At 46.9% G+C, this 24,957-nt stretch overlaps 1 protein-coding gene across 3 annotated transcripts in view; it reads right to left on the bottom strand.

The window, feature by feature from the left end:
* CD244 (CD244 molecule) overlaps nucleotides 1-21,832 on the bottom strand; it is a 29,884-nt gene extending 8,052 nt beyond the window's left edge. The window contains exons 1-5 of one of the 3 annotated variants that reach the window (XM_042925331.1): nucleotides 21,459-21,825; nucleotides 3,316-3,648; nucleotides 2,957-3,226; nucleotides 902-1,009; nucleotides 394-461 (exon numbers count right to left, since the gene is read on the bottom strand). In XM_042925331.1, the coding sequence (XP_042781265.1) occupies nucleotides 394-461; nucleotides 902-1,009; nucleotides 2,957-3,226; nucleotides 3,316-3,648; nucleotides 21,459-21,516 (837 nt within the window). In that variant the 5' untranslated portion in view covers nucleotides 21,517-21,825. Of the gene's footprint in view, nucleotides 1-393; nucleotides 1,010-2,956; nucleotides 3,227-3,315; nucleotides 3,649-21,458 lie in introns of all 3 variants that reach the window. The other 2 variants (XM_042925329.1, XM_042925332.1) reach the window with 2 other exon arrangements.
* Nucleotides 21,833-24,957: the final 3,125 nt, after the last annotated feature.

Genomic DNA, 24,957 nt, shown 5'->3' with positions numbered 1-24,957 from the left:
CGACAGCCCAGGGACCCAGAAAAGCAAACTTGGACTTGCAAGGCACGAGAATTTGTGGCCAGGCGCAAAATACGAGACAGCTGGATTCTTCCCAGGGCTTAGCCCAGCTGGAGAGGCTGGGCAGAAAGGAGGACGCCGGGGCACCATTTGGCCAGGCAAGAGCAGTGTTCTGCCATCTGCTGGGGATTTGTCGGGCTCTGTCCTTCTCAGCAGGTTTTCTCTTGTTTTCTGCTTTTCCTCCACAGCCAGAGCTAGCAGGCTGGTGGGGAAGACAGACGGAAAGGCCACGGGTCACTTGGAAAAGACACTAGTGTCCCTGCTCCTGATGGCCATCCTCCCGAGAAGCATCTCCCAGGCTAGTGAAGAGAGACCCCGGGCCCTAGGGTACCGTACCTGATTCCTCTTGATTTGCACGTTGTTGACATCTTCATAAACCGTCAGAAACTCCTCTGTGCCGTCCTCTGTGAGAGAAAAGCAGCAGAGACAGAGATGCAGAGACCTCCCGAGGGTGTCCTGTCCAAGCTTCCGCATCGCACGGTCCCACCTCCAGCCCAGGTGGCCAAGACCTCGAGAAAGGTTCTAGAAAGGAGGCAGACGGGTGCTCTCCCCAGAAGGCCAGCACGGGACCAGCAACCACCCGACACACCTACCCCGTCAGGCCCCGGGCCGCACCCCAGCAAGCCGGCCACCGGCAGGTGAATCTGCACGTTGAGCTGTATGCACCTCGAGGAACCCCGGAAGGCGTGAGCTGGGAGAAAGGCCCCCCAGACACACACACGCACGCACGTGCACGCACACACGTCCCAACGCTCTAGAAGAGAAGCAGGTGCTGTGCTCCCAGGCGGGTGCGTTGGGGGATGGCAGGTCGGACAACAGCACGTCCTGGGGACCCTCCACTTACGTGACTGCTTCATCTTCCTCCTCCGCACACAGAAGCCGGTGAGGGTGCCCAGGAGCAGCGTGATTAGAAGGACCACGATGATCAGCAACAAGTGCAGAGACTTGTCCTCTGGGGACATGGACGCGTGAGGCCTGAGCACTCAGCCTTCTCTCTCCTCCCTTCCCGTCTGACACACGACTTGCCTCAGACCCACACTCCTCTCTCAGGCCCCGCTGAGCTCGTCAGCGAGGCTGGCTCTCTGTGCAGTGGGGTGGGGTGACCTCCCCCGAGTGATGCTAAGACGTGACCTCCCCCGAGTGATGCTAAGAGCGTGACCTCCCCCGAGTGATGCTAAGAGTGTGGATACTACTGTCTCACAGGCCTGGCTCCGTGCCTTTGGGCAACTCCCTTAACTTTGCTGAGCCTCCATTTTCTCACTTACAAAAGGAGACAATGTTGGGGCACCTGGGGCTCAGTCAGTTAAGCATCTGACTCGATTTCAGCTCAGGTCATGACCTCACGGTTCGTGGGATCAAGCCCCGCATTGGGCTCCTTACTTCTGGTGCAGACACTGCTTGGGATTCCCTCTCTCCCTCCCTCTCTCCCTCTCCCTCTCTCTCTCTCTCTCTCTCTCTCTCTCTCCTCTCTCCTCTCTCTCCTCTCTCTCCTCTCTCTCCGCCTCTCCCCCACTTGTGCTCTTGCTTCCTTTCTCAAGATAAATAAATAAACTTTTTTTTTTTTTTTAAAGAAAGGAGAGGGGCAGGGCGCCTGGGTGGCTCAGTCAGTTAAGCGTCTGACTTCGGCTCAGGTCATGATCTTGCGGTTCGTGGGTTCGAGCCCCACCATCGGGCTCTGTGCTGACAACTCAGAGCCTGGAGCCTGCTTTGGATTCTGTGTCTCCCTCTCTCTCTCTCTCTCTCTCTCTGCCCCTCCCCTGCTGACATTCTCTCCCTCTCTCAAAAATAAACAAACGCTTTTTTAAAAAGGAGATAATGTCATCTACAGAAGGGGGTTGACCACATGATCTGATATGTGCACGGCATATGTTACATCTGTCCATTCTTTTGTTAACTGAACAGAACGTATTGCACCCCACTATGTGCCGCGAAATTCTCCCATTTCCCCTTCCTGCCCCTCCTGCCTCCGCTGCTCTTCCTCATTTGAACTTCCACATTTAACGTCGGTGTCACACATGTAGCCTGCTGTATCAGCCCGCCCGCAAGGGGAGAAGGGAAAGGAATTACGTGCTCTTCACAAGCGTTACCTCATCTAATCTTACCAGCAGTCCTGCCAGGTACCTGTTATCATCCCCATATTACCCGGCAGAAAAACTGAGGCTCAGAGAGGTTGGGGAAACTGCCTGAGATCACAGAGCTAGTGAATCATGAAACCGTAGCTGACATGACCCAAAAGCCAGTGTCCCTGTCACTCCAAATCACTTCGGCTTGCTCGTTTCTTTTTTGCCCAGGAATGCCTAGTTTTGTGGCCCCTGCTGGGCTGTAAGCTCTTTAAGGACAGAGACAGCAGGTAGGTTTTTACCTGCAGTGCCCGTGCTGATGGTGCACTAAGTCTTTATTTATCTGATAAAAATCGGTGCAAACTTAACTCAGGGTAACTCTTAGGATGTGCGTAAGCAATAAACCAAGAACTCTTCCAGGAACCCCTGTGACCATCCTGATGTTCCAGGACACAGCCCCAGGACACTGCTGTTACCTCTTGGGGAACTACATGGCCTGGGGGAGTTCTCACTTGGGAGGAGGAAACAGGTTCCCCGTCAGTCTCTCCCAGGAAGGGATAATCAGCAGCCACAGCAGGGCTGTGACTCATCAGACAGACCAGCATTCCCTAAAATGAAGGAAAAACTCGAATCTTCTGGGAGATGCTTGATGGGGATGAAACTCATCCCAGACTAAGATAGGCCTGGTTTATGGGAACTGTGTGCCCAGAGACGAGGACTGCCCCAAGGAGATGCTGCAAGGCAGCCGGGGGATCTCATGCCCAGGTATCTCGGGCGTGAGCCTGGTTGTGGGGTCCAACACTTCCAGCCCCTGTTAGAGCCCACAGTGCTCCACTTACGCTGGGAGCCACCCGGACAGTGCGGGATGAAGGTGCGCTTTGTCCAGCTGACCGAGTTGCTGACATTGCAGGTATATATGTGCGAGCTGTTGGCATCGATCTGGTCCTCCAGTGTGCTGTGATTCCTTCCCGTCTCGATCAGCACGCTCCCTCTATACCAATCGTAGCTCACATTATCACCGCTGGGGACCGAGCAGGACAGAGTCACTTGGCACCTCCCTCCCTCCAGGACCTTCAAGTCCTGTAGTACGTGGGGCTCCCCTACGTGATCTGGAAGCAGAGATTCTGATCAGAAAGGCACTGGAAATAAAACTCCTACAGGAGTCCGCGGGGCAGGCGGCGCTGTTCTAGGGACTCACCAAATACAGAAACCTGGAACGTGTAGTTCGTAACTTTTCCATGCTCATCAGTCGCCTCAAAGATGTAGAAGCCGCTGTCCTGCTGCTGAGCTGCTTCGATGGTGAGACTTAAGTTCTGGGTTATAAAACCGAATCTTTTGTTGAGATGATTCAAAGTCCAATTTTTATCTCTGCAATGATCAGACTGACACTTCCATGTCAGTATCACAGAATATTCTGAAGGTGAGGGCCCCGGCCTCTTCCACTGAACAGATTCTACGTTCTTTGCCAGTGTCTTGGGAGGCCATAACCGGAGACATGTTCCTGAGAGTCCAACCACACGTTTAGCAGAATCTAGGGATTCCAGAGAAGACAACTCAGGCTGGAGGAGGTAGGAAGGGCATCAGCCCTGAACATTGTGGGCAATCGGATGCCACTTCCCTTGTGGCAAGAAGATGGGGACACCTATGAGGAGACCAGAGGCCAAGAGAGCCTAGAGGTGTACTTCCCTTTCCTGCCTCCGCTCTCCCCAAGCTCTGTGCCCCTTGTCTAAAGGAGCCCACCGGCCAGTAATAATAGCTAAACTCTCTCGCCTTCTTACTGTGGGCAGCAGATTTTAAACACTTCATGTGTTTTAACTATATTTAACTACATGTTTTAACAGTGACCTTATGAGAGTATTATCCCCATTTTACAGGTGAAAAAAAAAAAAAAAACTGAGTTAGAAAGAACTTAAAAGTAACTAGCCCAAGCTACACAGTAAGAACAATGAGCTTGAAATGCACTCAATTTGCTTTTACAGGATGGGCTCTTAACCACAATGTTACAAACACCATATCCGACGTGACTCCCTCCCCGCGGTGCTGAGGCAGCCACTACTGGCCAGCGGTGACTGCTGGAAATTCTGAAGGGCCACACCCAGTAAGCCTGGCCTTCCGAGCTGAATCCATAGCTCGCTCCGCTGTCCTCCCACAGAGCGAGTTTCATAACCCTCTCTTGTAGCACGTAGCACAGCAAACTGCGGTCATTACTTATTAATGTTTGCCAAGTTTCTAGTCCCTAGGAAGTCTCCATGGGGATTGATCCCTAAAGAATAATTAGAGAAAGGGGCACCTGGGTGGCTCAGTTGGTTGAGCATCCGACTCCGGCCCGGGTCGTGATCCCACGCTTCCTGGGTTCAAGCCCCACATCGGGCTCTGTGCTGACGGCTCGGAGCCTGGAGCCTGCTTCAGATTCTGTGTGTGTGTGTGTCTCTCTCTGCCCCTCTCCTACTCTGTCTCTCTGTCTCCCCAAAATAAATAAACATTAAAAAAAATTTTTTTAAGAAAAAAAGAAGAATTAGAGACAAATAAAAGCACCCTGCCTTGGTATATCCCAGCACTTGTCCTCCACGGGGATCGAGATGTATGCTAATTAACAGGGGTGTCACAGAGCTGCTTGCTGTTGCCTGACCTAGGAAAGCCTAGTGCTGTCACTGAAGAAAAACAGAAGTTCCAGTGGCCATTTTTGGCAGGGGAGCTATGTGGCATGGCCCCGTGGATGCAGGAAATAAAAAGGTCTGCCAGAGAGGGTCAGAAAGAATTTGGAAGAGAGAATAAGAGATGGGGATTGTTATACAAACAAATCTGTTAACATAGAGGACGTTGAGGGGAAAGCAAGGGAGAAGCAGATTTTTAGATGTCTTACATGCATTATAAATGCCCTCACTCCCAACCACACCTTCACCTTGGCATTTCCTCAGGAGCCGGAGTAAATAATCAAAGAAAGTTTAATTACTATTTGGTTGATAGACTCTGTTTCTTTGATCTTGACACTCCTAAGAATAAAACACATAGGGTTCCAGGGCACCTGGTTGGCTCGGTCAGTAGAGCATGCGACTCGTGATCTCAGGGTTGTAAGTTTGAGCCCCATGGTGGGTGTAGATACTACTTTTTTTAAAAAAGAATCTTTAAAAAAACACAAAAACAAAGAAAACACGTGGGATTCCGATGCATAGTCTCATGATTTGAACTGGCTCAGCCCATTGCCAAACTTGAAACAGACATTGTGCCTTTGTCTCCTATGGTCCTATGTGTGAGAACAGGCCAACCTATCAAATATTGCACAGAGATCCTGAGAACAATCCCCACTGGTTACAATCCCCCGTGTGACCAGGGCCCTGAAGAGGTGGGGCCTCTTTGTGTTTAAGACACGCTTCCTGACTCCAGAGGGTTTGTGATCTGAGAGCAGAACATACTTTTATTTCACAGCATACACTGAAGAGTTAAGAAAATCATCTAAAGAATTCTTTTTTTATTTTTTAATGTTTATTCATTTTTGAGAGAGAGACAGGATGAGGGGGTGAGAGGCAGAGAGAGAGAGGGAGACACAGAACTCGAAGCAGACTCCAACATGCTGTGCTGACAGCTCAGAGCCTGACACGGGGCTCGAACGCACAAACCGTGAGACCATGACCTGAGCCCAAGTCAGACGCTCAACCGACTGAGCCACCTGGGTGCCCCTAAAGACTTCTAATTCTAATAATGGAAGACCACATTAATACCTGCTAACCAACCCTCCCACAAAGAAAAACTAGGAAAAAAAAAAACGAGCAAAATATAAAAGCATGTTGCTAAAGGCATCAGGGAGCTAATAAAACAGGGAAATATTATGGAGCCAAGATCCGGAAGAAGGCAACTCAGAGAGGTAAGACCAGCATTTTTTACTTCTATTCCTGGAGCCTTGCAATAAACTCAAGGAACTAAAAGAACATGGGGTTCAGGGACCTCGTGTTAAGAAGTGGGTGTACCTAAAATCCATCAGATTTGGTGGTAGTACCACGAAGAGCTACCCTCTGAGAGTAAGAGTGAACAAGAAGTAGACAAGATCTCACAGGAACTGAAGCCTAGTTTTGAATGATCTCAACTCTGAACTGGATTAAGGTGATCTAGAATTTCCAGTATTTCTGACCTGGCTGTCTACTAGAGGCAAATGTAAGTTATTCCTGGAGGAAAATAACATCGACACGGGCATTAAGTTATTTCTAATGCATAGTGTCCAAAATGAAATAAAAAAACAAGCCAGCATAAGAAGAGGAAACATGTCCAAAACCCAAAAGGAAATATAGGCAATAGAAACAGCCTCAAGGGGCATCCAGATAACAGAAGTATCGGTCATAAACTTTAAGGTAATTGTATTTAATGTTTCAAGGAATTAAAATTTAAAGTTTGAAAATTTCAGCAGAAAATCAGTGTCATAGAATGCAAATCTGGCCATGCCCCTTGCAATGTGACTTTGTAGCTCCTCCCCTCGTCAAAAGATGGGGTTCGTTACCCTATCTCCTGTAACTGGGCTGGCCTTTGCAATACGTTGCAGCAAGAATGAGGTTGTGCCGATTCTAAGCCTATGTCTGAAGAGGCATTGCCCATTTCTACTTGTTCTCTAGGAACCTTGTCTAGCTGACATGTTAAGAAGTCTGAGATAGCCTGCTGGAAGATAAGAGATCACACAGAGCGAAGGTAAACAACCACAAGTGAGGCCACCCTAGATCTGCCATCTCCAGCCAACCTGACAGCTGACCATATATGCACGAGTGACGCAAGCAGAAACCAAAAGAATGGTCCAGTGAGCCCAGCCAAAATCGCAAGCTAGCACATTCACTGTTGTTCTCAACTACTAAGTTTTGGGGTCGTTCATTATGCAGCAACAGTTATCAGATAAACTGGATTTTTTTTAGAACCAAAGGAAAATTGTAAAAATGAAATACAAAATAACTGAAAAATTGGAACAGAACTCATTGGAAAGATATAAAAGCCATTTATGCCACTGAAAAGAGAATCAGAAAACTGGAAGATAAGGCAGAACAAAATATCCAGATTGAATTACAGAAAAACAAAAGTGGGGCACCTGGCTGGCTCAGTCAGTAGGGCACGTGACTCTTGATCTCAGGGTCGTGAGTTCAAGCCCCATGTCGGGTGTGGAGTTTACTTAATAAAAAACATATATTTCAAAAATGGGGGTGCCTGGGTGGCTCAGTGGGTTAAGCATCCAACTCCTGATGTCAGCTCAGGTTGTGATCTTGTGGTCGTGAGATTGAGCCCCACATGGGGCTCTACGCTGAGCAGGGCCTTCTTGGGACTCTCTCTCTCCCTCTGTCTCTGCCCCTCTGCCACTTGCACGCATGCACTTTCTCTCTTTCTCAAAATAAATAAACTTAAAAAAAAAAAAGAAAAGGATGGAAATATACAAGAAAAAGTGTAAGAAACGTCTGAGATACGGTGAAAAAATCTAACCGAAGCGTAATTGGAGAGCCAGGAGAGGACAGGGAGATAAATTCAAAAGAAATAATGGATGAGAATTTTCTAAAACCGACAGCCATCAAACAGATTTGTAAGAAGCAGACTCATAAATATAGAGAACAAACTGATGGCTGCCAGAAGGAGGGGAGATGGGAGGATGGACAAAAATAGGTCAAGAGCATTAAGAGATAAAACTTCCAGTTATAAAATAAGTCAGAGAGATGAAAGATGAGATGAAAAGTACAACATAGAGAATATAGTCAATAATATTGTAGTGACCAGGGTGCCTGGGTGGCTCGGTCCATTGAGCATCCGACTCTTGGTTTCGGCTCAGGTCATGATCTCACTGTTTGTGAGTTTGAGTCCCGTATCAGGCTTCACACTGATAGTGCAGAGCCTGCCTGGGATTCTCTCTCTCTCCCCCTCTCTCTCTGCCCCTCCCCCATTCACTGTCTCCCTCTCTCTCTCTCTCTCTCTCTCTCAAAATAAATAAATTTAAATAATAATAATAATAATAATAATAATATTGTAGTGACCTTGCATTTGACCAACGGCAACTATACTTATCATGGTCAGCACTGTGTAATGTATAGAACTGTCAAATCACTACTTTGCACACCTAAAACTAATATAACATTGTATATCAACTGTAGTTCAATAATTAAAAAACTAAATAATAAAAATAAATAAATATAAATAAAATGAGGAAACTGATAATAAGCCAGAGCACAAAAAAAAAAAAATTCTCTAAGACAGATTTATAGAATGTACTACAAATACCAGGAGCACCTGGGTGGCTCAGCTGGTTGAGCATCGGATGCTTGATCTCAGCTCAGGCCTTGGTTTCAGAGTCATGAGTTCAAGCCCCATGTTTAACTTGTTAAAAAAAAAAAAAATGTGCTACAAATCCCAAGCAACATTAAAACAAAACAAAAAAAACCCTAAGCACACTTTTAAATATTATGCGAACCAAAAGCAAAGAGAAAAATCTTAAAATAGCCAAAGGGGAAAAAAACTAAATCGTGTTCACAAAAGAAACAATTTACCGCTGACATTTAAACATGAAAGATAAAAACCAGAAGATAATGAAATGATATTTTCAAAGTGCTGATAGAACATAACTACCTACCTAGAATTTTATTTTATACCAGTGAAAAAAAATGCTTCAAAGATGAAGATGAAATAAAGGCATTTTCAGAAAAACAAAAACTGACAAATTGTCACAAGCGGATCTGTATTAAAGAAAATGCCAAAGGATACCCTTCAGATACAGAAAATGACCCAAGATGGAAACTCAAAGATAAGAATAAATAAATGAAGAGCAACAGAAACCATAAATACATAGTTACACATAAATGAATGCTGACTGTGTAAACACATAACAATGAGGTCTTGCAGAGTTAAAATATTGAGAGCATTAACATACAAACAATAATAACACTTAATTTGAAAATAGGACAAAGAAAATTAAAGTGCCTTGTCCAGAAGTGACAAAAAACTATTACTTTATATTAACTTTGATAAGCCAATAAGGCATCCTCTAATCTGTAGGCTAATACCTAAATGAAGAGTAAGATGATATGTAATTATGAAGTTAATACATAGTGTGAAGAAAGAATGAAGAAATAAATGTAATCAATCCAAAAGGAGAAAATAAAGAATAAAAAAAAGGAGTATAGAATAGGTGGAACCAGGGAAGGTAAACAGCAATATGGTGGCTTTAAATCCAAAACACTAAGTAATTACATTAAATATAAACAGACTTAATACTCAGATAAAAGGCAAAGATGATCAGACAGTATTAAAAAATAAACCCAACTACATGCTTCTTACAAGCACCATTTCAACATTTTTTTTAAAATTTTTAATGTTTATTTATTTTTGAGAGAGATAGAATGTGAGTGGGTTAGGGCAGAGAGAGAGGGAGACACAGAATCCGAAGCAGGCTCCAGGCTCTGAGCTGTCAGCACAGAGCCCCACGTGGGGCTCGAACCCACAAGCTGTGAGATCATGACCTGAGCCGAAGTCGGACGCTCAACTGACTGAGCCACCCAGGCGCCCCACCATTTCAACATTTCTTACAAATGAAAAATACATGGGGCACGTGGGTAGCACGGAGAGTTAGGCATCCAACCCTTGGTTTTTGCTCAGGTCATGATCTCATGGTTCATGGGTTTGAGCCCCACATCAGTCTCCACGCTGACAGTGTGGAGCCTCCTTGGGATTCTCTCTCCTTCTCTCTCTGCCCTCCCCCACTTGCTCTTTCTCAAAAATAAACAAATAAACTTAAAAAAAAAAATTTTTTTAATGAAAAGTATGTTCCAGGGGTGCCTGGCCGGCTCAGTCAGAAAAGCATGCGACTCTTGATCTCAGGGTCATGAGTTTGAGCCCCACACTGGGTGTAAAGATTATTAAAAAATAAATAAATAAACTTTAAGAAAATGAAAAATATGTTTCATACAAACACTAACCATAAGAAGGCTGGTATAGCTATATTAAGATTAGCCTACTCTGACACTTAAAGTCTACTTTGAACTTTAAGGGAAAATGCATTATTAAAGATCAAGAGGGATCACTATGTTGTACACCTAAAACTAATATCACACTGCATGTCAACTATACTTTAATATTTATTTTTGAGACAGAGTGACAGAGTGCAACCAGGAAAGGGGCAGAGAGACCAGAAGACACAGAATCCAAAGCAAGCTCCAGGCTCTGAGCTGTCAGCACAGAACCTGACCAGGGCTCGAACTCACGAACCTCGAGATCATGCCTTGAGCCGAAGTCGGACGCTTAATCAACTGAGCCACCCAGGCGCCCCATATGTCAACTATACTTTAATAATAACAAATTTTTAATTAAAAAATTTAAAAACAGGGGCACCTGGGTGGCTCAGTCGGTTGAGCATCCGACTTCAACTCAGGTCACGATCTCGCGGTCCGTGAGTTCGAGCCCCGCGTCAGGCTCTGTGCTGACAGCTCAGAGCCTGGAGCCTGTTTCAGATTCTGTGTCTCCCTCTCTCTCTGCCCCTTCCCTGTTCATGCTCTGTCTCTCTCTCTGTCTCTCAAAGATGAATAAACATTAAAAAAAAATTTTTTTAATTTTAAAACAGATAATTAAGTCATTAAAAAATTAAAAAAGACAAATAAGAATGCTTAATAAAAACACAAAGTCCAATACACCAGGAAGATGTACAGTAAAATTTGTTTGAACAATTTAAAATTGTTTCAGCCTTAAAATTTACAGAAGTAAAAGGAAAAATGGAAAAAAGCCACAGTCATAGCAGGAGCTACCAGTAATACCCCCAGTAACAGATGGAAAAAGCCGACCAAAAATAATAATAATAATCAGTAAGGATATAGATTTGAAAAACAAAACTAATTAACAAATTTGACCTAGATAACCTATTTAGGATACTTCACCCATTAATGTCAAAATTTACATTCTTTTCAAAAGTATATCAACATTTTGGGGAGTCTAGCTGGTTCAGTCAGTGGGGCATGCAACTCTTGATCTTGGAGTTGTAAGCACCAGCCCTACGGTGGGTGTAAAGATTACTTAAAAATAAAATCCTACAAAAAAAAAAAAAAAAAGAGAGAGAGAGAGTACATAAACTTTTACAAAATTTGAACCATAGGTAGAGCCATAAAACGATTTTAAAACTAGAAATCAACATAAGGAAAGATACCTTATAAAAAATTTCTATTTGTTTGACTAAACTCAAAAGAGAGATAAGAAATCACAATGGAAATTAGGAAATATTTTGAACTAATTAATAGTGAAAATACTATATCAAAATTCATGGGGCAGCTCTTTCTGTCCACAGGTCCTGTCCCTGTGCTTTAATAAAACCGTAATTTTGCACCGAAAAAATAAATAAATAAATAAAACCTCATGAGATGCATCTAAAGCCATGATTAAAGGGGAAATTATATATATTATACATATATTATAAAAAAACATATAAATACATATATTATAAAAATAACAAGGTTGAAAATCAATTATTTAAGCATCAATCTCAAGAACCCACAAAAGGAACAACAAATTAAGTTCAAAAAAAGAGAAAGGATGCAGAGAAAGAGGAGATGGAAAATAATTACACAACAGAGGATCAACAGCCTTTTTTTATTTTATAAAAAAATCAAAATATGGTTAATGCATAGATAGATTGATCAAAAGAAATGTGGAAAGGTACAAATAAGCAACATCAGGGTTTAAGTCATCACCACAGTTCCTACAGATATTAAGACCTTAAGAGTTGTAGGGGTGCCTGGGTGGCTCAGTCAGTTAAGCGACTGACTCTTGATTTTGGCTCAGGTAATGATCTCAACAGTTGCATTAGTTCGAGCCCCGCATTGAGCTCCACGCTGACAGCACAGTCTCCTTGGGATTTTCTCTCTCCATCTCTCTCTGCCCCTCCCCTTCTTGTGCTCTCTGTCTCTCCAAATTAATTAATTAATTAATTAATTAATTAAAATGTATATTTTAAAAAAAGATCTTAAGAATTGTAAACTGCTTTCCATCAATAATTTTTTATAATTGAGATTAAATAGAAAAATTTATTAAGTACACTGAATCTATACTGAAAAACCTTCTCACAAAGTAAACTCCAGACCTAGTTAGCATCCCTAGTTAACTCGAAGAAATATTTTAAAAGAAAGAACTCCAATCTTACACAGAAGCTTTCAGAGATGGGAGATAATATTTCCAAATTTGTTTTATTAGGTTAACATACTTATCAGGTTGACACCAAAATCTTCAAGAATATCACAAGAGAAGAAAATTCAAGGCTCTTTCACTCAGAAACATGGGTGCAAAAATCCTAAGCAAAAACTAGCAAACTAAATAGATCAAAATTGTCGAAAGCCAAAGACAGAATCTTGAAAGCGACAAGAGAGAAACAACTTGTCACACACAAGAGATCCCCAGTGAGATTAACAACCAACTTCTCTGCAGAAACCATGAGGCTAGAAGGTGGTAAGATGACATATATAAAGTGCTAAAAGAACAAAGCTGCCAACCAAGCATTGTACATCCAACAAAATTATCTTGCATGAAAAATGAAGGACCAAGGAAGAAGTTCCCAAACAAAAGCTGGGAACCGTTGCCAACAGATCTGTCCTGCAAGGCATGCTTGAAGGGACAAAGATGCGAGGCAGTAACTCAAAGCCACGTGAAGAAATATAGAACGGCGCTAAAGGGAATTACGTAGATAACGATAACAGCCGGTATCATTGCATTCTGGGTTTGTAACTCTTCTTTTCCTATCTGATGTGAAAAAAAAAGAAAATACTCAAAACAACAATTATAAATCTATGTTAATAGGCTCACAACGTATAAAGACGCGACTTGTGACAACATGAAGTGGGGAAGAGAGAGCTGTACAGGAGGGTTTGTATTCTCTGAAAGCTGAGTTGGTATTAATTCAAACTAGCCCCACCCCCTACCCCCCAGAGGGCAGACAGGACTGGAAGCAGAGTTAATAACTGATCACGTCTGTGTGAGAAAGCCTCCATAAAATCCCAGTAGCACAGGGGCGCCTGGGTGGCTCAGACGGTTAAGCATCCGACTCTCGACTTTGGCTCAGGCTATGATCTCACGGTTCGTGAGTTTGAGCCCCACATAGGGCTCTGCACTGACAGTGCAAAGCTTGCTTGGGATTCTCTCTGTCTCTGCCCCTCCCCTATTCTCACACACCTGTGCAGAGTCTCTCTCTCTCTCTCTCTCTCTCTCTTTCTCTCTCAAAATTAATAAATACACTTTTTTAAAAATCCTTGTTTAAAAAAAAAAAAATCCCAATAGCACAGGTGTGGGAAATTTCCAGGTAGGTGAACACGTCCACACCGGGAGGATGACACACCCCCCAACTCCATGGAGACCGAAGGTCCCACACTCAGGACCCCCCACGCTAGACTTTGCCTTATGTGTCTCTTCATCTGGCTGCTCATCGGTATCCTTCGTCATCTCCCTTAAAAAACTGCTAAACATAAGTGTTTCCTGCTCCAGCAAATTAATCGAACCAGAAGAGGAGGGTGGTCCTTGGAACCTTTGGTCTCTAACCAGTTGTTCGGAAGCACAGGTGACAACCTGGGTTTGTGACTGACGCGTAGTCTTGTGGGACTGAGCCCTTAGCCTGTGGGATCTGACGCTATCTCTGGGTAGACAGCATCAGAACTGAGTTGAATTATAAGACGGACACCAAGCTGGAGTCACAGAGAATGGGTTGGGAAAACTCCCACGCAGGTGGTGACTGGGAGTGTCAGAAGCAAAGCGTTCTGTGTGAGTAGGGACAGAGACACACGGGAAAGGAAGACAAGAGGGGGAAACTGGGTGGTGTTCCAACACAGTTTTTTTGAAATGTGAGGGGAATGAACTGGGAGTGGAAAGCCAGCAGAAACGGAGCAGTTGAAGGTCAGAGATGTCATCAGGGGTCAAGCGGGTGTTGGACGGGCTCGTGGATGAAGTGGTGATGCCCAGAGCACGCGGAAAAGCACCGGCCACGGAAAGGCAGAGGTGGATGGGGTTGCTCGTGGGGGTAAACGAGGTGCTTGACATTGGGGAGCCCCTCACCGGCGTCTCTGACACCGGGGAATGGCGGCGGGTTGCTGGAATCCCTCCCTGGCATCTGCTTCCTCGCAGAAGGAGGGGGTAGGCCCATGAATGAAGCCTGTGTCAGTGGCACAGACCCTGGGTGAGATGCGGAAGGTCTGGAATCAGCTTTCTGGGGAACAGGAGGAGCTGAGGGCCAGAAACAAGGATTTCCAACACACGTGTTGCTCCGCTGAGGTTGGAGGCTCCGAATCGGTGGTTGCTCTTTGGTGCTGAATTACCCTCTGCAGCCCTCACCAGCCTGGTGTTGCGGGGGAGGCAGGAGGTCGGAACCGGCCGGGGCTGGAAGGGGATGCAGGCGGGGTGTCGTGGGGAAGGTACAGTGGAAAAGTGAGCAAGCAAGGTACTGTATACTGGGTGCTGTGACTCAGTCCCCGTCCGGGGGGGCTTATACGCCAAATGGAGACCCAAGAGATGCCAGTGTGAAAACAGAACCTTCGCACAAGGTCAGCCCTGCTGAGTGAGAGATGGAGAAGGTCTGACAGGGAGGGCTGGCTTGTTCAGAGGGGAGAAGCCACAGCAAATTCCGGTGGTCAGGGGAGGCCCCCGGAGCCACCACCACTGCTGTTGCTACTGCTTAGCAGCTCTGGGGCCCCTCTTCCGGTGGTTAAGAGCGAATGGAGTAAAACGGTAGTTCTGCAGAGGGAGGGCAGAGGACAGGTTGATCCCCACCGCCAACTCGGGACGAAATGGGCAGCCCGCACGGAGGGCGGTCAAGGACCCCAGGGAGTCGCTCAGCCCGGAGCCCGGGTGCCGAAGCTGCAGCCTCTAAAGCCGTGCAGCGTCTGCAGTCGGCTCCCTCTGCCTTGGACCTGCTGGTGGAGGAGGGGTGCGGCCTGAGAGCCCGGGAGGCAGGCGGGGGAGAGGCTCGGAGCAGTTTGCTTCCACCAGCCAACAAAAGGATGTTGAGGTTTTCTCAGCTCAGGGTTGTGCCACCAGGCTCGGGGTGAAGGCGACGCAGAGGGCAGCCGCTGGGGACTTAGTGAACAGAGCTCAGCGAGATCCCAAAAGTGCTGGGGCAGGGCCGGCTCCAGTCAAAGCAAAATCATAAAGTAGATAAAACACCCTCCAGGGCCCACGTCCCACACTCCCTCCTGTCCTCCTTTTGACTTAGCGCCACCCTTGGGGGCTTCGCTGGCTATATCGACTCCTCTGCTCAGACAAGGCAACCCCCTAACCTCTGTCGACCTTACTCAGCCCATGCCCTGCTCCCCGACTCCTTGTATCAGTTAACTGGATCAGCTCATTTCTGCTATCTTTCTCCAAGGTAACAGGTGCACTTGCTTTTTGTTTCCCGTTCAAACCCTGTGTTTTCCCTACATCCGTTCAGCTGTCCCTCTGCTCACATTATCTTTCTACCTTATCCCCAACTCCTAAGCAATTCTTCATCCTTTAAGGCCACCCCCAGGCTCCCCTCTCCCCCCAGAAGCAATCTCCATTTAGAGCTCCCGCAGTTTTCTGTCTTCCCTTATCATCGCTGCTGCGCAAGCCTGTTTTCCTCCGTCTGAAAGATTCTGAAGGATACTATCAACAGGTTCCATCTGTGCTTCACCCACAGAATCTGTCGAAGTTCTTGGAACACAGTAAAGCCTTAGTGAAGTTATTTATTTAATCAATTAAATTCAAGAATGCATCTTGGCTAACTGCCAGAAAGGACTCTACTATAGGGATTTCCACAGAGAGGTGGTTCCCTGGGCTGTGACCTTCGCCTTCCAGGCTCCACACCCTCGAGCCTTCACTTCCCATTTGTAGGGCCTCAAAACAAAAGCCAGCAGCCCTGAAGCATCATGGGACTCTCATATACTGCTCGGTTCAACCATTTTGGCCAATGGTTTGCCAGCATCTGCTGTAAGAGTACACACATACCCCCACGAGTCTACACATATACTCAAAAGATGCATGTAAACAAAAAGCATGTACAATAGGCTCCCAGCAGCATTATTATAATAGGGGAAGGACCCCAAAAACAAACCAAAGATTCATCAGTAGCATAATGGACGAATAAGCTCATACATATAGTCATACACTGAAATGCTGTAGAGTCATATCATACCAGCTACAAGTAATAACACAGATAAATCTCATCAGATGTTGAGCAAAAAAAGCCACACATAGGGCACATAGCACATGATTCTGTCTATATAAAGATCAAACCGACCTATAATGTCAGAAGTCAGAATAATAGTTGTATTTGGTGTTTTGTTTTGTTTTGTTTTGCTAGTTTATTTATTTGTTTTGAGAGAGACAGAGCACGAGCAAGGGAGGGGCAGACAGAGAGGGAGACACAGAATCCGAAGCAGGTTCCAGGCTCCGAGCTGTCAGCACAGAGCCAGACGCGGAGCTCGAACCCACGGACCACGAGAGCATGACCTGAGCCGAAATCGGACGCTTCACCGACTAAGCCACCCAGGAGCCACTAATGGTTGTATTTGTGAAAGAGAGAAGAGCTAACAAGTGGAGAGAATGTGTGGTAGATACGCAAGCGTGTTCATTTCACAGTAACACACTGAGATGTACGTTTCTCATTTTGCACGCTGTTCTGTACGTGTGTCACACTTTAATAAAAATGTCTGTTGACGAAGACAATGGCCCGGCTATCCCTAGAGTGATGTCTTTGGAACCAGTTCCCTCCAGGATGGTGCTGCAGCCCCGAGCTCTCTGAGTCCCAGTCCACCCCCTCTGCCCGTTGACTTCGCCATTCACTTTGCCTCACGGGAGGTGCAATGAGGAAGAGAGAAATAAAAGGAACGGCAGCCATCTTAGAACTTGCCTGGATCCCAGCCAGAGGGGTCGGAATCAGAGGCTCCTTCCTAAGAAGTGAAAATTCAACACAATCTGTAAGAGCAGCCAGCAAGCAAGCCTTAGAGTCTAGAATCCATGAAATGCTGCCCCGCCCTTTTGCTTTGTCCACGGCCCCTGGGCATTCACAGTCTAGCATGCATGTCCTTTGGGGTTCGCTCAGTTCACGGCTGTGATTATAGACCGAGTCCCGTGACAGATGTCAGCTCCGTGAACAAAGCGCCCATGTAACGATTCACCATTGAATCCTCAACACCTAAGCCCAGGGCCTGGCCCAGAGGCGCTCGGGCACATCAGGGAAGGAGCAGGAATCAAGAGTGTGGAAACAATTAGAATGTTTTACAATACAACATAATAATAGCACTGAATGTCTTGAATGCGTGTTCTTGTGTGTTAAAAATGCTGCCTTCTCTGGGGCACCTGGGTGGTTTTGTCAGCTGAGCATCTGACTCTTGATCTCGGGTCAGCTCATGATCTCGCGGTTCATAGGGTGGAGCCCTGCGTCAGGCTCTGCTCTGACAGTGTGGAAGCTGCTTAGGACTCTCTCTCCGCACCCCCCCCCCACCCCCGCCTCTATCTCTCTCTCTCAAAAATGAATAAATAAACTTAAAAAAATGTTGCATTCTCCCAAAGATCCTGGTTATGACGGTGAAAAAACCCTCAGAAAAGGGTCCCTCGTTAAAACTTATCATCTCATGCAGAATTCTCTAATTCACTTTTGACTCAATGAATTAGCCAGCAAATTAGTGTCTCTTCTTGAGTCTGATCACCAAAGTAAGCGAAACATAGTCCCTGCCTCCAAAGAACTGAGGGATCGTTTTGGGGGGCTCGGTACAAGAACACCTTTCTAAGCACGTGACATACCTTCCCTAACGCTCACACATCGCAATAGAGCAGCCACCGCTGTTGACCTCACCTTGTGGATGAAAAACTGAGAAACAAGAGGTTAGTTAACGTCCTCAACGCCACGGCGTAGTCTGTAGCCTAAAATCTAGAACAGCTTTTCCCAGTGAAACTCTCCGGTAGACAAATAAACTCTCACTTTATTCTACGGATTCTTTACAGTAGTCACCCATCTATTCAACCAATAAGGATACACTGAGACTCTAATTGTGCCAGATCCTGTTCTAGAGGCTGAGGATACAGCCATGAACAAAACAGAGGAAAGCCCTGGCCTCGAGGATCTTATGTTGCAGCGAGGTAAAGAGGCGCCTGGGAGACGGAAAATAAAGAAGCAAACAGTAGAGCCCACACAAGGGAGATGAGAACTGTGGAGAAAAATAAGCGGAGAGGGAGGTAAGGCGTTGCAGGGTGGCAGGTTGGCACTCTTAGTGGGAGGCCATCACTGAGACAGTGGTATTTGAGCAGAATCCTGAGGGGCTGCGGGAGCAGGCCAGGCGGCCAGCAGGGAAGCGGCATCCCAGGAGAGAAAACAGAGTGCAGAGCCATGGCACGCGTTTCGTGCATGTATCGTAGCAGTCGGGGAGGCTGTATGCAGTGCTATGGGAGAGAGGAAGGGGTCGGGGGTCAGGGAGGCCAGATCTCATAGGCCACTGTGACATGTGTGGCTTTGACTGAGCCTGGAGAAGCCATTGGAAAAAGCTTTGCAAAGCTCGAGAACGATAGAAACTTCTTACATATATATTATGCATATCAAATTCTTCAGTAAGCCAAGTTTTGTAGTTTTTTTTTCAAGGGTTTCACTGCCATCATATGTCCTGATGGGATGCTCTGAAATAGAGCATCACTGGTGTGGTATTCCTGCCCAAAATGCATAGCCTGGATCACACAAAGGAGCCTCAGACAAACTCAGATTCAGGAGCCTTTCACCAAAACAATGTCTGGTACTCCAAAAATGTCAAAGTCATGAAAGAAGAAAAAAGGCTAGGGAACAGTTGTAGATTAAAAGACATAACAGGGGCACCTGGGTGGCTCAGTCAGTTAAGTGTCCAACTGTTGATTTCAGCTCAGGTCATAATCCTGGGGTGGTGGGATCGAGCCCTTTATCAGGGCTCACGCTCAGCTTGGAGCCTGCTTAGGATTCTCTCTCTCCCTCTCCCTCTCCCTCTGCCCCCCCCAAAAAAGACATAACAAAAGAAGGAACACCTGGCTGGTTCAATCGGTAGAGCATTTGACTCTTGATCTCGGTGTTGTAAGTTGTGGGTGCGGAAGCCTACTTAAAAAAAATTTTTTTTAATAAAAAAACAAAAGACATAACAAAAAAATACATAACTGAATGTAATATACGATCTTGATGGGATTCCGCACCCGGGAAGAAGGAATGCCATTAAGCACGTTTTGGAGACAGCTGGTAATATGTAAATATGGACTGTGTCTTTGATGGTATCTATGTTAAATTTACTAAGTTTGATAACTGTGCTGACATAATATAAGAACGCCCTTGTTCTTAGAAGATACACGCTACAAAATTTAGGAGTGACAGGGCACAATGTCTACAACTCAGTCTCAAATGGCTCAGCAAAAATTATTATTATATTAAATATATTATATATAATATATATAAAATTTATATATATTTTATATATATTGTATATTAAATTATTATTATATTATATATATTATATTATATATATTTTATATATATTGTATATTAAAGTATTATTATTATTATACATTTATACGCACATATATATACACATATGGAGAGAAAGAAATAAAGCAGATGTGATAAAATGTTAACAACTGGTGAGTCTCGGTGAAAGAAACACCAGAATCCTTTGTCCTATGCTTGCAACTTCTCTGGAACTCTGAGCTTATTATTGTAAACTTTGTAAGGGCTTAAAAACTACAGCAAATAAACAGGACAGCTTCAATCAGCTTACACCAGGCCAGCCCCACAGACGCAGGGCACAGCAAGAAGAGAAAAAAGTTCCTTGAGACCAAAGTCCATGGGCCCCAGAGCCCGGCTCCTGCTCTCCCTGCAGTGGGTGGGCTCAGCCGTGCCCAGAGACGGTGCCACGGCCCCGGGTGTGGGCACGGGGCCACCCCTTTCTCCGGTCACACAGGCTCACCATCTCAGACCGCCTCCACTTCTGGCACTCCCATCCCCAAAGCCAGGCACCAAATCCCGTCAGTCCTGTCTCGGCTTTCCCAGCTGCTTCCAAGGCTCCTAAGACAGGGTTCCAACCCCCCTCTCCTGCCGAGGGTCCTGGGTCACTGGGTCCCACAAGTGCACACACGGGAACCCAGGCTCCAAAGCTCCCTTCTGCAACCTGTTCCCAGCACCCTCTGCCCTGCTCTGCCTGTATTTGTTATAGATTTGTAAATACAAAGGCATTTGTATTTATATTTACAGCCCCCCACCCCCCAGTCCTCTGGAACCTAGACTGTATCTTTAAGGACGCAGGAGTGCCTGACATGGGTCTTGAACGGGCTTCTAACAGGCCCTGCACAAACACCGTCCAATGCCCCACGCTCTGCCCTTTGCACCCAGAGGGGGCCCTCCTCTTACTTTCTCAGCCATGATGTCCCTTGAAGAGCCACTGATCTAGAATGCAGGCTCCCATCTCAGAGCACCCTGGACTCCACGTCGGAGAAGTGGGGGGGGGGGGGGGCAGCCCTCAGCTCTGGAAGTTTCCGGATACCATCTCCTTCTTCCCCCCCTTCCCGACCGCCTGACCCAAGCCAACATTTCCCGAATAATTCTCAGGTCCCTAGGAGCACCTGAGGGGCTCAGTCGGTTAAGTGAAGGACTTCGGCTCAGGTCATGATCTCACAGTTCGTAGGTTCGAGCCCCACATCGGGCTCTGTGCTGACAGCTCAGAGCCTGGAGCCTGCTTCGGATTCTGTGTCTCCCTCTCTCTCTGCCCCTCCCCTACTCACACTCTGTCTCTCTCTCTCAAAAATAAATAAACATTAAAAACATTTTTAATAAATAAATAAATAATAATAATGCTCAGGTCCCTATAGCCTCTGGGCTGCTGGAGGCTGCCAAAGCCTAAGGGACCAGGCCATTCATGCAAAGTGGCTGTTGGCCGCTCCCTTTCCCTCTGTGCTGTTTCCCTGCCTCGGGGAGCAATCTATCAGTCTCCGCTTTCCAGAACCACCCAACTTCCTTAGAGAAACCCAAGCCCAGGGGTCACTTCTCTCTGTTGGTAATCATACCAAATTAGAGCAGATTTCCTTTGTCCTTCTCACAGCCAGCAAAGAGGACGCTTTCTCCCCACTACACAGAAAAGTCAATGGAAGCCAGTGGAAAGGAATCTCCTTGCCCCGGGCTGCCTGGATTGCCGAAGGCATGGCCAGACAGACAGGCTTCTCAGGGGCCTCCCACACCAGGGCCAGCCCGTTCCGTCCTAACCAGCACGCCCGGAGCTGTCAGGAGCCACCCAGACTCACACTTGCAGGTGACCACGTAAGTGGGCACGATCCAGAGGCTCAGGGTTCCACTCCCCCTGCGGGCCCCGGTCCCAAGTCCAGCCTCTCCCCCACTCACGCCAGGCTGGGCCTCCTTACCTTGGCCCTGAAGCCCCTTGAGGAACAAAAGCGTGAGGACGAGAGCCAGCCCCCACATCCCCAGAGGACAGACGGGTCAGCCGGCTCCTCTCCCGCCAGACACGCTGCTGGGCACGGGCTCAGCTGCAGCCAGCCAGCAGCAGAGTGACTGACAGGGGAGCAGAACTGCCTTGCTGTTTGTCCGGCCACAATTTCCTCAACTCAAGGCTGTTCTCGGCGGCTGAGAGCTAACAAGGCCACTGAGAAAGTCCCAGTACCTGGACCTGGTCCGACAGTTCATACAAGCTGAGCTTTCAAAGTTGGCCTCAAGTGGGCGGGTGTTGAGAGTTCACAGTGACTCACAAAACCAGCTTCCAAATCCTGTCCATCGCTCTGCCCCAGCAAGGCTTCCTTGTTCAAAGAGCAGACTCCCAGGACGTGTTCCGGTTCTCTCCCACCTCCTGGCAGCGTGCAGAAGGCTGCATGGGGACCCAAGAGCCATTATCCCACACTGCCCCCATTCCAACAGGCACTGTGAAGGTGGGAGGGCTGGGGGCGCGTGGGCTGAGAAGTGGAGCCCTGCCTAAGGGGGTGAAATGTGGCAGGAAAGGAGCAGGGGACCCCAGGGAGGTCGAAGAGCTGGGTAAGCTCTGCAAGTTGATACCCAGGTCTAAGCACAAGCCAACTGCAACGTCCTTACCTAGACTTGCTTTTGCTTGTTTCCTATCTGTGCCTCTATATCCCCTCCTTTCCTCTTTTTCCGCTTTCCCACGGCGTCCTCTCTGCCTCTCTTGCCTTCTGTCACCCAGACAGGACACAGACCTGCCTTTGCTGTGCCTCCCGGCCCACACTTCAATTCCACCCTCCGGGAAGGCCAGGCAGCTTTGATCCTTCTTATGCCCCCATGGAGGGGCACAGGCGGTGGTCCCACCTTCCCCAGAAAGCATTTGCTTTGAGGCCTTCCCCCGGGGGCCCCCTGCCTTTTTCTTTCTTCTGATTTCCCCTTCACAGCAAATACTTTCAGTTCCCTTTAGGTCAGTCCCGTTCTTTTTTCATCCTTTGATCCATTTCCAATCACCCCAGCTGAAGCTGGGCTGAAGGGAGGCAGACTAGAGCCTTGGCTACCGAGGAAGGAAGCAGAGTGTTCTGGACAGAGCGCAGAATTGGAGGCAAAGACATAATATACTTGAGTGTCAGGTCAGCAACTTAACAGCCTGTGTGATCCTGGCCAAGTTACCTTCCAAGCCTGTGGGGTCGGTCCTTGGCTCGGGTTCCTCGCAGGCTAGTTTTCAGGATCAAATCAACAACTGTAGCTGAGAGTATGCATGAAAAAAACTCTGGACACAGGTAAGGTTCCATGGTTTTTTTGTTTTTTTTTTTTTATTTTAGAGAGAGAGAAAGAGGGAGCCTGTGAGTATGAGTAGGGGAGGGGCTGGGGGAGAGAGAGAGAGAGAGAGAGGGAGAGAGAGGGAGAGAGAGAGAGAGAGAGAGAGAGGGAGGGAGAGAGAGAGAGAGAGAGAGAGAGAGAGAGAGAAAGAATCCCAAGCAGGCTCCATGTTCAGGGCAGAGCCCCACACGAGTCTCGATTCCACAACCCTGGGATCATGCCCTGAGCTGAAATCAAGAGTCAGACGCTCAACTGACTGAGCCACCCAGGCGCCCCCCTTTTATTTTATTTATTTTTTTTATTTTATTTTTCTTAATGTAGCCCTGCGTGACTTATTCCAGCTGGCGCCATGGCTGTCAACTGTGCTGTTCTATGTCTCCTCCCAAGGGGCAGCCCCCACCCTTAGATGAGGCCAGAGCCCATCAGGCCATGCCCTTGACCTCGAGAAGGGGTGCTCAAGACTGATGCAATAAGAGTAAATTTCCTGCCACAAAAGATGGGGGACAAAAGCCAACCGTTCAAAGCAACTAACCAGCAACATTTACGAACCGGCTTCACCGGTCCCGACCCCAACACCAGCTCCATCCTGTCTCCATCAGTTGCGTGGATGCCCCACCAACCCCTGGAAACTGAACTGGGACCAGACATACCACTTGGGTCTTGTGGTCTTGTCAGCTAGAATGCAACGGGAAGTTACTCAAATCAGAGAGCTGAAAGCTATCAGCAGAAGGGAGGAGGGGAAGGGACAAAAGCAGGGAAGGAATGTGTTTTGTTTTGCAGAACTAACAGTTCTGCCCAAAGAGATGCCCAGCTAGGTGTGCCTCGCCTGATCAGCCCCTGATGCAAGCCAGCGTGAGCTGGACTGGAGCTGAGGACCCCTGCAGAAGCCCCCCTAAGTTGTCCCGAAATTACCATTAGCTCATCATAATACTAAGATCTCCTCTGGGCAGAGTTTTCTGCACTCTTCGAACATATGTGGTATGCACCAGCCTGTTAACACGCTAGGCGTGTGCGACTGAACTGAAGCGGTTCTGTAAGCTCCCTGCCCAAGTCTCCTAACACACTGAATGAAGGCTTCCTGTACTAACCCCACGGGAGACAGCCCTTCGAGAGCTCTCCCCTGTCTCCTTACTTGTAGCAAGTAATGAGAAGTTCTTCGTTTTCAAACTTCCTTGGGGTGTACTCAGTGCACGCACCCCAAGCAGCGAGCCTCTTGAGTTCGGTCACAGTCTTAACCATACTCTACCACATGATAACTGCTATTCGTCTCCACGCTGCCCTGCCTGACACTGAGTGATTCATCATGAAGTCTGTGCTCTCCCTAGCTAGTGTTTCCAGAGTCTGGCCCAGTGTCTGGTTCTTAATAGTCAGTTACAGAGTGTTGAGGGCTGAAGGAATGAGTGATTTCCCTAAAGAAAGCATTTCCATCCATCCTGAGATAGTGCTGGTGAGCTAAGCCATTGCCATCCTGCCTTCATGGGGTTTATAACTTGCCCCGCAGGGTCCTCGTACGGAGGGCCCTTCTGTGCAATTCAGCCACTTTAGCATGAAGAACCAAACCCCTACAAAGTCCACCTGAACTCAAGGACTCCCATAGCCCCACTTCCCATGCATAGTCTCCAGGTCTCTGTGAGTCTGGGACATCGAAAATTCAGTGACCATCCAGGAAGTACAGGTTCATCAAGCCCTCCCTCTCATCCTTCTTTTTCTCGAACCATACTGGCATCGTGTTTCGCTGAGTCAGGGTCATTCTTGTATCTGAGCCCAACTGCAGAAGTCACAAGTCACCAAGACCACCCACTTGTAAGATTAATTACACGTTTGGTGTCCCTACGACCCCCTTCGGTTCTGATAATTCACTAGAAGTCGCTTTAACAACCATTAACGTGTGAGATACCTATGCCCTTTGACCTAGCAATACCCCCTCTTTGAATTCATACAACAGAAGTACTCCAACGCACCAAAAATATTTTCACTAATGTCCAAAGATAAGTAAGTTTCTTTCTTACAACACTGTTCGGTGAAAAAACTGAAAATAGCCAAAATGTTACTAACTAGGGAATTTTTAAAAATGGTGTATTCATTCTATACTATAGTATATTAAGAAGGCTTTAGGGGCACCTGGGTGGCTCA

Source organism: Panthera leo, chromosome F3 (genome assembly GCF_018350215.1).
Source record: "Panthera leo isolate Ple1 chromosome F3, P.leo_Ple1_pat1.1, whole genome shotgun sequence".
NCBI lineage: Eukaryota > Metazoa > Chordata > Mammalia > Carnivora > Felidae > Panthera > Panthera leo.
Note: the sequence above shows the minus strand (reverse complement) of the source record. Positions and strands in the feature narration are given on the sequence as shown.